The 12,988-nt window shown below is 51.6% G+C and overlaps 1 protein-coding gene across 1 annotated transcript in view; it reads left to right on the plus strand.

Annotated features, from left to right (window-relative positions):
* The window catches only part of TTLL6 (tubulin tyrosine ligase like 6), a gene marked incomplete at its 3' end in the record, with an annotated part of 30,876 nt that overhangs the window by 9,070 nt on the left and 8,818 nt on the right, over positions 1-12,988 (plus strand). Inside the window, exons 9-13 of the mRNA XM_082604224.1 lie at positions 3,699-3,924; positions 5,259-5,434; positions 6,742-6,930; positions 7,609-7,786; positions 8,741-9,022. Of these exons, the coding sequence (XP_082460350.1) occupies positions 3,699-3,924; positions 5,259-5,434; positions 6,742-6,930; positions 7,609-7,786; positions 8,741-9,022 (1,051 nt within the window). The remainder of the gene's footprint in view (positions 1-3,698; positions 3,925-5,258; positions 5,435-6,741; positions 6,931-7,608; positions 7,787-8,740; positions 9,023-12,988) is intronic.

The following is a 12,988-nucleotide window of genomic DNA, read 5'->3' on the forward strand; positions in this document are numbered from 1 at the left end:
GATAAACATGAACTGTTTCCTCAGCAGGAAGGATACACACACACACACCAAAACGTACTCTTATTACAGTTGGCCCTTCTGACATTTCTAGACCAACAGATATTTATCGATTGCCGGTCTGACACCGGAGAAGGACCTGCCAGGCCTGTGGTTCCCTGGGGTGTTGCTCCAACAGAGATTCTCAAGTGATGTGTCACGATGCCCCTGCTCTTTCTCTTGCATCAGGCTTAAAGGACTGATAAACAGGCAGTCTGTTGGGCTTCAGAGCATCAGAGAAGCACAGGAAATTTCACGACTCCCTTGGTAGCAGAGTTCCAAAAAGCAAATGGAACATCATTAGGCTAAGCCTGCTGGAAGGGGACGTGTTGGGCTGGCAGGAGGCGATCTCCCCCTTGTCGAAGGGCGCTGGCCACCCAACTTTGCCCACAGCTCCCCCACTTCCTCTTTGCCCACCTGGTCTGTGGGCACCCTCTGGCCTCCCGCACAGTTGCATGTTAAACAGCGGGGCTCGGTGAGGCCCGGCTTCCAGTCCCCGCTCTGACCCTCGCCAGCTGAGTCAGCTGGAGCAAGTCCCTTCAGCTCTCTGAGCTTCCATTTCTTGGTCTGTAGGATAGGGCAGTGAGACGCCCTGCCCTGCCCACCTCGTAGGGTCACTCTGAGACTCAAGTGACCTGTGACAGAGCACGGATATTGCTTGTAGTTACTGTGATTTCTCCTTTGTCTAAAGGCATGTCCTCAAAGGGCCCTCATCTCCCTCCTCTTATGAGAATGGACACCCCACTAGCAGGCTTTGGGCCCTCAGGCTGTGATGGGGGGTGTTATGTGGTGCCAGGGCTAAGGTGAGGGTGTGGAGTATTGTTCTGCTACCCTAACTCCCCCCTGCTTCCCCTTCCTTCTCCTCGCCTCACTCACCCGGGCCTGGCCTCATCCCTCTGCTCTCCTCCATCCCCCCTCTCTGCTGGAGCTGTCGGCTGCCCCCCCCCTTCCCCTGCCCCTGCAGTACCCGACACCTGTCCCCCTGCGGTGCTCCAGGCCTGTCTCTCCTCAGCTGCACCTGGATGTCTCCCCGTTGCTTCCAGCTCAGCATTTCCCAATGTCACGTGTTCTCTCACGTCACTTCCACCTCAGCAGTCCAAGCTTCCCCCTCTCTAACTTCTAAGCCGCAGGACTGGAGAGCTTGGTGTCATCTTAGGTGTTTCCTTTTCCAGCAGGTCACTGAATTCTGAAGTTTCCTCCTTCAGATGTCCCTCGGTGCCTTCCTGTCCTCCAGACTTAGCTTCAGCCTCATCCTCGACACCAGCCACCTCTGCTTAGCCTTTCTGTACCTCCGGTTTCTCCTCTCTAAAATGACTCAATAAGGAATTCCCAGACAGTCCAGTGGTTAGGACTCTGCACTTCCACTGCTGGGGGCCCGGGTTTGATCCCTGGTCGGGGAGCTAAGATCCTGCAAGGCACAGGGCGCAGCCCCAAAATAAATAAATGCATAAAATGACGTAATAAACATGAATCCCGGCTGGCCAGCCTCACAAATATGCCGTGAGGACCTATTGAGATGATGTGTATGAATAGGGCCTCAAAAACAATACCCCCCGGTGCAAGTGGGCGCTGTTATTATTACACATTCCGTGTACTCATTTCTTCTGCTCTCGGGTAACCAGTGTGGCTCCCAGGTGCCTAGAGCATCCAATTCAAAGTCCTCTGCTTGCTGTATGCGTTGACCAGACTCCATTTCCCACTATTATTATTACTACATGAATAGTCACCATTTTCTTTGTTGCGCGCTTCCTGTCTGCCAGGCACTGCCCTAAGAAATTTACATTCCTCAACCTATTTCATGCTCATAACAACACTGTAAAGTTGGCTTGATTATGATCACCCCGATTTGCATATCGGGGAACAGGTGACATGTTTTCCTCGTGTCCCCAGTTGTACTTAAATTCCTTGATGGTTAGAATGGTGCCCTGGCCTTCTAGGTGCCTCCCATGTTGCGGGGCAGAGTCCTTTCCTTTTCTCCCTCCTGTTTGCTTTCACCTTTCCTCTCTTCCTCTTCCCCATCTTTTGAGACAGTCTGCTTCTCCTACTAGCCCATCCCCTACTTCAAATTCCCCCCTCCCTAGCCTGAGGCCAGCTGTACCGGCAAACTCAGTAGGAGCAATGAAGAAGAAGAAAAACTGGAAACCTGGTAGGCCTCTGGGGCAGAGACTGGGTCCTCTTCGTCTTTCAGGGTGCCTGCCACATAGCTGATGTGTTAAATTGAATGGACTAGCCACTGGACGTTATGAAATTGCACAATTATGTGTGTTCATTGTGATGTGCCTGAGTCATCAAGAAGAGGTTATGTTATGGCTCATAACGTCTGTTATAAGAAGGTAGAGGAGTGTATAATCCTCTTTGAGAACACTTATTTCCCAGTTAGGCAAATTAAACACTTTTTTTTTTTTGCACTTGAAAGGGTTGCTTTCAAGCGATCTGGAAAATTCATGTACGTGCAACACTCCATCCTTGACAATGGCAGGTAGAAAAGGTGTGCCTCTATGTTGAGTGGCCTCTGTTTATCTGTCATGATGTAAATGCATCTTTGGTTGTCTCATGTGTGTGCTGACTCCTCAAATGGTCCTTAGGCTTCCCACTGTGATAGGGTGACCAGCCATCTAGGTTTGCCTGTGACTGAGGGTTTTCCTGGGATGTGGGACTTTCAGCTCTAAAATCAGACTGTCCAGTTTGCCCTGGGACAGTTGGTGACCCTATCTGTGGCGATGCCCTAGGGTTTCCTTTTCCCTCTGGTCAGCCCTTTAGGGGGTTAACAATGAACAAAATTAACAAAATTTCTGTGTCTTCAGCGTCCCCAGAATCCCCTCAGATAGCTGAGGTGGAACCCAGGTATCCTTGGCCTTAAAAGCCTCCTTAAGTGCTTCTAATGAATGCCACAGGCTGAGAAACCATTACCACCAAAGCAAAACCATGATGTAGGGTGTTTTTAAAAAAAAAATTTTTTTTAAGGTGCTGGTTATACGCCTGTTTCTTGATGAACTCTTTTTTTTTTTTGAAGATGTTGGGGGTAGGAGTTTATTAATTAATTAATTTATTTTTGCTGTGTGTTGGGTCTTCGTTTCCGTGCGAGGGCTTCCTCTAGTTGTGGCAAGCGGTGGCCACTCTTCATCGCTGTGCGCGGGCCTCTCACTATCGCGGCCTCTCTTGTTGCGGAGCACAGGCTCCAGACGCGCAGGCTCAGTAGTTGTGGCTCACGGGCCTAGTTGCTCCGCGGCATGTGGGATCCTCCCAGACCAGGGCTCGAACCCGTGTCCCCTGCATTAGCAGGCAGACTCTCAACCACTGCGCCACCAGGGAAGCCCTAAAAGAATTTTTATTCATCCATTCAGCTTTCACCTGGGATACCGAATCCCTGCCCCAGCCCACAGGTGCTTTCTGTGTTACAGTGAAAGTGCCCAGGCCAGGGCTTACATATTGGTGTATCTTTGCCCACTCCAGGACTGTGGAGGCTTGAGGAGTATGGCCCTGCGGCTCCTGCAAGGTCCTCCTGAGCCAACACAGCCCTGGTATCACCCTGGCTCCTGGGTGTCCCTCCGCACTGGCTTTGGGGCCTTATCTTCTCCAGAAGTTTCTGGTTTCCAGCATGCCACGGCCTTAGATGACCAGAGGTGGGCTGCCCTACCTCATGGCCCGCGGTTCCCTTCCAGGAAGCTCTCCACCTTCAACGTGTACATGGAGAGCCACGGCTACAACGTGGGGCAGATCTGGAGAGACATCGAGGACATCATCATCAAGACGCTCATCTCGGCTCACCCCAACATCAAGCATAACTACCACACCTGCTTCCCCAATCACACACTCAACAGCGCCTGCTTTGAAATCCTGGGCTTCGACATCTTGCTGGATCACAAACTCAAGCCCTGGCTGCTGGAGGTGCGGGCTTGGGGCGAGGGGTGAAACTGGCGCCTGTTACCAGGCTCAGCCAGCTGGGCCCATCCTTCCGCCCTCCTGCTCAGCCAGGCTGTTGTAATCCACTTCCCAAGCCACTGCCCCCACGAGGCGCTTGCTGCCTGGGGCTTCTCCCTTTGCTGAAAAGTGGCCACCAGAGGGAGGTAGACGGCCGGGAATTAGAGAATTCCTTGTGCCTTCTGGAGGTCCACCCAGACTTAGAAGCTCTGATCTCAGGCCCAGAGTAATTCTAAAGACAACTCTACCTTTCATAACAGAGTCGTCTCCCAGAAAGGGGTGGTTCTTCAACACAGCTGGGTGGAGGATGTTCAAGATCAGACAGGAGCCGCCAGGCTTGGTTCTCAGGGGCCTGGACCACTCGGTTCCAAGCACCTACGGAGAGCAGCCCGGTGTCTGTGGGCACGAGAATGGGTGGGGAGCCACTCAGTGAGTTTCTTGCCTCCCCCAGACCCATGGGGTGGCGGGAAGAGGAGGAAGAGAAGCTCCTGGGTGGCCTCCTCTCTTCCCGATTGGACCTGGGCAAGCAGCCCTCTTCCGTGGCCATTCAGGGTGCACGCCGGGAGTGGGGGTGGGAGTGGGGCTGCGGTACAAGTCAGAGGTGATGGTGACAGCTGCCAGTGACACAGCGTCAGCCCTCAGAGCGCAAGACCCAGATTTACAGATCAGGTTGCTGGGGCCTTGCCTTTCCTCCATTCCCAGCCCTTATTCCCAAGTGTGGCTGGGAAGCAGAATATGGCCCTTTGGAGCTCTCACCCGAAGAGCAGAATCAGCCACCAGGAGCAGGCCTTCAGAAACTGCTGGAAACCTTCAAATGTCACACAGTGCCTCTGAACAACATAGACTCTCGAGTGGGCAGAAATGGGTCCTCTCCATCCTCCCCCCAGTCTCCCCGTCAACCCCGGTCAGGGTCCCGAAGGCATCACTCCTTTCCCCTCCCCACCTCCCAGCCCGGCCCTTTGGACCGTCCCCTTCCATCCGCTCTCTGGGATGCACAGTGCACGGGACGGGGCACACGCACACCAGGTGGAGGGGAAACCAAAGACAGCACCCCCCGCCCCCTGCCATGCTTCTCAGGAAGACAGGACTAACATGAAAGCTAGTTAAAGTGGAGGGGGGTCTGCTTCCTCCTTTCTTCACCGTGGCTCTAGTCTAGACCCTCTCTCCCTCTCCTTTCCACTCATCTTGGTAGCCAGGGCCCCGGCCGAGGTGGGCTCGGGTGGTTCCCTGGAGGGGCCGTTTCGCCTCACGCCCCGCTTGCTCCCTGCCCAGCCTCCCCAGCTGCCGTCTTGCCCTCACAGGTCAATCACTCTCCGAGCTTCTCCACTGACTCCTGGTTGGATAAAGAGGTAAAGGACAGTCTGCTGTATGACACTTTGGTCCTGATCAACCTGAGAAGCTGCGACAAAAAGAAAGTCTTGGAGGAGGAGAGACAACGGGCAAGGTTCCTGCAGCAGTGTCGTTCTCGGGAGACCAGGTACAATTGACAGTAATGGGTCAATTCTAACAAATGATAATCCTATTTGGAAAATTAATATATATTGGCAGGATGTGGCAGTTTGAACAGTTTTACTGTGGCTATTCCTTTCTTCCTAAAAATAGGAGATTAAGTTATAGACATACATACCTGTGATGGATATGAGTTTATTAATATCATATGAAGATCCAGGGATTACCAATTCAAAAGTACAACCATTTATCTATACAAAAAGGAAGATTTGTCCATCCTCCCCTTGCCTCTGTGTTGGCGGGAGCCTCTGTCGCCCTGCTCCCTGCTGGGTAGCATTTGCCTTTTAACAGAAGCCTTCCTCTGTAGAGCGAGAAGGAACACCAGAGCCCGGTCAGGGAGTGGCTTTGTTGCTTTTCAGATCCCACGGTGGCCCGCTGTCCTCCGCATGAGCAGAGCCAGCCTGATCCTTCGGGACTGAGCTTCTGGAACCGGGGCATGGCATCTCTGTTTGGATGGCACTGTGTTTCTCAGAGCGTGTTCATGTGCACTGTCTTCCCTGGAAGGGGGGTGGGTAGGTGGTAGCATGGGGTGTTGTATGGTCCTGTTTTTGGAGCTAAGAAGACCAAGACTCTGGAAGGGGGACTGCCTTGTACAGGTCACCTCGCTGGTAAGTGGCAGGTCTGGACACAGAGCCCGCTGGGTGGGCTGCAGTCCATTAAACTCCTGGAGAAGGAGGCAGCGTCAGCTAAGGGGCGGCCAGGGCCCTCCTCTGGATCAGTCTCCTCGTCATGACTTAGCCCTGGGTGGCTCAGGGGCTCCTGGTTTCCCTGCTGTAAAAGGGGCTTATCGTTCCTCCCTCCCTGACCTCCGCCTCCCCGGGGTGCCGTGAGGAAGAATGAGATCATCACAGCTCATAAAAGCTCATCAAGCTCATCCATGAAGCCCTCAAATTTAGCAAAACACAAGCTGCCAGTTCGCCAGAGAAGGGTAGCAGGGGTTGTGACTGGGAAGATGGCGACAGTCTGCCTCGTCAGAACAAAGCCAAGAGGGAAATAGGCTCTACTTGTAACGGGAGAGAACCTGGTGAGCCGTCAGGGAGACCGTTCCAGCCAGCTCTCAGAGCACTATGACACTTGCTGTCCCGGGAGGGCTAGAATCTCCTTTCAGGGAAACGTTCATGCGTTCATTTATTTAGGAAATGCTGACTGACCACTGTTGCGTGCGAGGCCTCCGTCTGGCCCTAGATGACATCCGTGTCCTTGGAAAGGCCATGTCCTCTCCAAGCTTGGTCCCAGGAAACCCTAACGGCAGCCCTGTGTTCTGCTTCCCAACAGGAAGGAGGAAGTCAAGGGCTTTCAGGCCGTGCTTCTAGAGAAAACTGAGAAGTATGAGAAGGAAAACTGTGGAGGCTTCCGCCTGATTTATCCCAGTGTGAATTCGGAGAAGTATGAGAAGTTTTTCCAGGACAACAACTCCCTCTTCCAGAATACAGTTGCCTCCAGGGCTCGGGAGGTGTATGCCCGGTAGGAAGGCTCCTGGGGCTAGGGGAGCAGGGTGTTGGGGGAAGAGGGGTTTGCTTGACCTGCGGGGTAACCTTGGGGCAGCCTTGAAGTTGCTTTGGTCTCGCAAGGACCAGGAATCGTAAGATTCTTTGGTGTGGGATGTTGTTAAGTGGATATGAGGCTGTTTCTAGAAACTCACCCACGAGACAGGCACCCCCCACCCCACTCCAGAATGCCCAGCCCCTCAGGGCTGCCTCCTGGATTCATGTAGGTGTCACATCTAAGGGCCGGAAGGGACTCATCCCATCCGGTCCATTCCCCGCCCTCCACCTCATCTCGTGGAGCAGAAAAAGGATCGTACAGCAGATAATGACAGAAGAGTCTCTAGAACCCCTGTCTCCTGAGTCATATGACTGAGTTACTTCCGTCACATCATTGGCCAGAGAGGCCCAGCATAGGAAGGGGTCCAACGTGGGAGCCCCTAACTTTAGCCTCCTACCCAGACCTTCTTCCCAGTACCTGCCAGTTGTGGGATCTGGCCTACTGGGAATTGAGGAGAGAGGTGGGGTGTGGTGAGTGGGGTGCAGCCCGCCACTCCACCCTATGAGGTGGGCAGGGCAGGGTGTCTCATTGCCCTCAAGGAGAGTGTCCCCATGCCCAGCCCAGCCCTAACCTACATGACTGTTCCTCACTGGGCAGGCAGCTGATCCAGGAGCTGAGACTGAAACAGGAGAAAATATCCTTCCAAAGGAAAGATAAGAGGGTAGAAATGCAGGGGGAATCAGCAGGCGAGCGAGCGAGAGGCAAGAGCCTGCAGAGCTGGCGACAGAAACAAAGGCAGGAGTGCAAGACCGCCACCAGCCCGGCCTCCGAACAAGTAAACCGGGATGGGAGGGGGCGCGCGCATGCCCAGCACCCTTCCCTGGCTGGGGCCGGTCCAGGGGGGGATGCCGAGGAGACCACCACTGAGCGCTCAGGCACACTGAAGGAATGCGGCCGCGTGGAGGGCTGGGCCCCGGGCGGGGAGCCCGGAGGCCTTCAGAGGATCCCTGCGTCCAGGCAGAGAGGACTCTCGCTGGTCCGCCCTTATTCCTTCAGCGGGAGTCAAAGCAGCTGGGAGGCTGACCACCATCCCCATGTAGGGAGCAGGCTCTAAGACTACCTGTGGTCGTGGTCCCCAGCTCTAGTTTGGGTGGGAATGCTCCCCTCCAGCAGGCCAGGGGCACAGCTGAGAGAGGAGGCCACAGGGAAGAGCTTCTGGGAGGCAGGACCTCAGAACACTACCCGGGGTGACTGAACACGGCTGGTGCTTCCAGCCTGCTCTCTGCTCAAAGTGTGGACCAGCCTCTAGGCTGGGGCCAGCTATCCAGTTGTCCTATCGTCTGAATCTCTGGATCCCCCGCTTCTCTGCCTAGCTCTCTCTTCTGGCTCACTGGGAAGATTCAGTTGACTTTTCGGTCCATCTCCTTCTCAAAGGCTTACCTGAAGGGACAGGTTTAGAGCAGGTTTTTATTTTTATTTAAAATAAGTTTGTTAGGGTCATAGACCCTTCGAGAATCTGGTAAAAGCTATGGAATCTCTTGCCATCACGTATACAAAGATACAATTTTAAAACTGCAGTTTCAAGTGGCTCAAAGGCCCCGTGAAACCATCCATGAGCCCTTTAGGAGTCCTTGAACCCCAGGTTAAGAGCCCCCGATCAGAGAGATTTTGATTCCGATTGCTTTCCTCTCCTCCTCGTCTCCGTTGCACCCACCCTTGGGTGCAGATGACCTGGAAGTGGACAGAGCTGGGTTCCCACGGGCTGTACGTTTGGTTTCCTCCTTCCCAGTACCTCCAGCCGTTGGCATTAGTGTCCTGCACGCCCGACTTGCTGTCGAGCATCAGAGACACAAAGAAACATGAGACAGACAGCAGCCTCGAGCAGGAGGCCCCCAGGGAGGAGGCTGGCCCTGCTCCCCATAGGCCTACATCTGTGAGGCCTGACAGCTCTATTACTGACTTGAGGAATTCAAGCCTCCTCGGCTGCTCCAGACCAGAGCTCAGTAAACCCGTCTCCAGAATCAAGGAAGCCAAGTCCACCTCTGCAGTGGACACAGTCACCAGCACCGTGGTAAGTAGAGCAGTCTGCCTTCCCTGAGGGCCGAACTGGTGGTGGGGTGGGGTGGGGGGTGAGGTAGGAGTCTGGCTTTCTGGTCCCTTCTCTGCACTTAGTATGGCCCTTTGAGTAAGCCACTTACCCTCTCTGGGCCTCCATTTCCCCACTTGTGAAGCCCAAGCTGTGGAATGGCATACTGTTAGGGGTCTAGACCTATACCATTAGGGCTTTTAGAAAGGCCGTCTTATGCATCCCCTCTTTTGGGCTGGTTACCACCTGTTGTGTTAGCTTCCGTAGGGCTGCTGTAACAAATTACCATAAACTTGGTGGCTTGAAACACGAATCTATTCTCTCACAGTTCTGGAGGCTAGAGATCTGAAAACAAGGTGTTGGCAGGGCCATGCTCCATGTGAGGGCTCTCTAGGGAGGATCCTTCCTTGCTTCTTGCTAGATTCTGGTGGTTGCTGGCAATCCTTGGCATTCCTTGGCTTGTGGCAGCATAGCTCCGATCTCTGCCCCTGTCATCACAGGGACTTGTTCCTGTGCTTCTTCACGTGGCTTTATAAGGACACCAGTCATTAGATTTAGGGCTCACCCTAATCCAATATGAGCTTTTTTTTTTTTTTTTGAGTGAGGGCAGGGCAGTGGAGAATGGGGTCAGGGAGGCTGGCAGGGGAAAGGAGGGAGGTGGATGAGGTCGGTCGTTGTAAGTCACAGTTTGAACCTATAATTCAGTTGGAGAGACAGACTGATGTTTGTTTATAAAGAGTTCTCAAAGGTATGCTAAAAACTTGGGCTTTATTCTGTGCTAAGTGAAGATGTTTAAGCAACAGAGCAATCCAGCCAAGTTTCTATTTCAGAAAGATAACATCTTCCATGTGGAGGAGCAGTTGAAATAGACTTTTTTCTTTCTTTCTTTTTTTGCGGTACGCGGGCCTCTCACTGCCACGGCCTCTCTCGTTGCGGAGCACAGGCTCCGGACGCGCAGGCCCAGCGGCCCTGGCTCACGGGCCCAGCTGCTCCGCGGCATGTGGGATCCTCTCGGACCGGGGCACGAACCCGTGTCCCCTGCATCGGCAGGCGGACTCTGTGAGCTTATTTTAACTTGAGATCTGCAAAGATCCTATTTCCAAATAAGGTCACGCTCTGAGGCTGTGGGTGTACATGAATTTTGGGGGGGATATTGTTGAACCCAGTCCACGACCTAAACAGTCTTTTTCAAACTCCATCGTTGTACAGACACCTTTTGAAGGAAAGAAAGCCCTTTTAGATTCCAATTGTAAACTTAAATTATTTGTATAAATATATACAAGCATAAAACCAGATGTACAGTCTTTACACATATCTAGCTCTTATGCAGCTGCAAAACAAAACAAGCAGCACCAATAAGATTTCCATAAGATATTAATTTAATATGACAGTTGATTTTCTAGTTTTCTGGAAACTAACTTGCCCCATGAACGTGGTACCAGGAATGCTAACACAGGCTCTTTTGTCTTCATCACACTTAGGCCCACCAAAAGCTACGCGAGGGCTCTGCTATAACTACTGGAAAATCTTCCGCGCGGTTGGGCCTTTGCTTGGTCCAAGTGCAGTGTAGAGTAGTGCAATGGTTTTCAAATTTCTAACCATAGCCCATAGTAGAAATTCATTTTATTTCATAGTCCGACACGTACGCACACGTACAACTGGAGGAAAGTTTCTAAAACAGTGCTTAGCCACACTGCCTATAGTGACTCATTCTATTCTTTTAAAAGTACCCGTTACATGGGCTTCCCTGGTGGCGCAGTGGTTGAGAGTCTGCCCGCCGGTCCAGGGGACACGGGTTCGAGCCCTGGTCTGGAAAGATCCCACATGCCGCAGAGCAACTGAGCCCATGAGCCACAGCTGCTGAGCCTGTGCGCCTGGAGCCTGTGCTCTGCAACAAGAGAGGCCGCGACAGTGAGAGGCCCGCGCACCGCGATGAAGAGTGGCCCCTGCTCGCTGCAACTAGAGAAAGCCCTCGCACAGAAACGAAGACCCAACACAGCCAATCAATCAATCAATCAATCAATAGAAATGCTGTAGAATTATTTAAAAAAAACCCATTACAGTCCACTAAATTAATTTCCTGACCTACTGGTGGGTTTGCAACCGTGGTTTGATAAACACCTTTACAAGAGTATGCTTTGGAGCTTCATCACATTGGATTTGGCAATGATTTCTTGGATATGACACCAACCCCACAGGCAACAGAAGCAAAAGTAGACAAGTGGGACTACATCAGACTTAAACAGTCAACAAAATGAAAAGGCAACCTGTGGAATGGGAGAAAACATTTGCAAACCATATATCTGATAAGGGGTTAATATCCAGACTATATGAAGAACTCTTACAACTCACAATGACAACAACAACAAAACAACCTGATTTAAAAATGGGTAGAGGCTTCCCTGGTGGCACGGTAGTTAAGCATCCGCCTGCCAATACAGGGCACACAAGTTCGAGCCCTGGTCCGGGAAGATCCCACATGCCGTGGAGCAACTAAGCCCGTGCGCCACAACTACTGAGCCTGCGTGCCACAACTACTGAAGCCCACGTGCCTAGAGCCCGTGCTCTGCAACAAAGAGAAGCCACCGCAATGAGAAGCCCGCGCACCACAACAAAGAGTAGCCCCGCTCACCGCAACTAGAGAAAGCCCGCGTGCAACAATGAAAACCCAACGCAGCCAAAAATCAAATAAATAAATAAATAAATAAATAAGTGGGTAGAAGCGGGCTTCCCTGGTGGCGCAGTGGTTGAGAGTCTGCCTGCCGATGCAGGGGACATGGGTTCGTGCCCCGGTCTGGGAAGTTCCCACATGCCATGGAGTGGCTGGGCCCGTGAGCCATGGCTGCTGAGCCTGCGCATCCGGAGCCTGTGCTCCGCAACGGGAGAGGCCACAACAGTGAGAGGCCCTCGTACCACAAAAAAAAAAAAATTGAGTAGAGGCTTAAATAGACATTTCTCCAAAGTGAAATCAGCCAGTCACAAAAAGACAAATACTGCATGATTCCACCTATATGAGGTATCTAGAGTAGTCAAACTCTTAGAAACAAAAGGTAGAAGGGTGGTTGCCAGGGGCTGTGGAGAGGCAGAAACAAAAGGATGTTTAATGGGTATAAGTTTCAGTTTTGCAAGTTAAAAAGGTTCTAGAGATGTTTTGCACAACAGTGTGCATATAGTTAACACTACTATACTTTACACTTAAAAATGGTTATGATGGTAAGTTTTACATTATGTGGGTTTATGTGAGCCACAACTACTGAAGCCTGCATGCCTAGAGCCTATGCTCCGCAACAAGAGAAGCCACCGCAAGGAGAAGCCCACACACCTCAACGAAGAGTAGCCCCCGCTCACCACAACTAGGGAAAGCCCGCATGCAGCAACGAAGACCCAACGCAGCCAAAAATAAATAAAATTTTAAAATAATAATAATGAGTAAAGAGTATACTTTGGGGAATCTGGCTGCCACTGTTTAGATCCTGGAGTCTCCTTTTATTATATATATGACTCCCATCTAGTCACTCTCATCTCCCTAAGCCTCAGTTTCCCCATCTAAAAAATGGTGTTTTCATAATAGTACCTACCAGCGGATCATTGTGAGGATTAAATGAAAAGATCCACGAAAGTGGATCCACGAGTGGTGTTTCTCACACAGGAGTCAGTATGCATTAGCTAGTATTTTAATATAACTGCTTCTTAAGACTGCCCTTGCTCTTTTTGCATTAACCTAAGGCTTACAGCAGTACTACTTAACACTAAAGAGATTAAAAAAATAAGGCAGCTAAAAACAATTCATTATTTTTTTTTCTTTTTTGGATTTCATGATGATTTAATCAAAATCATTGGTTCAGGATGTTGTATCATACTTGGTTCATTCAAAGCCTTTGACTGTTCTGTTTATTTATTTGTCCCTTTATCCCTATGCTCACCTCCCATTCATCTATCCACCATCTTTTG

Source organism: Mesoplodon mirus (assembly GCF_964341445.2).
Source record: "Mesoplodon mirus genome assembly, chromosome: 18".
Taxonomy (NCBI): domain Eukaryota; kingdom Metazoa; phylum Chordata; class Mammalia; order Artiodactyla; family Ziphiidae; genus Mesoplodon; species Mesoplodon mirus.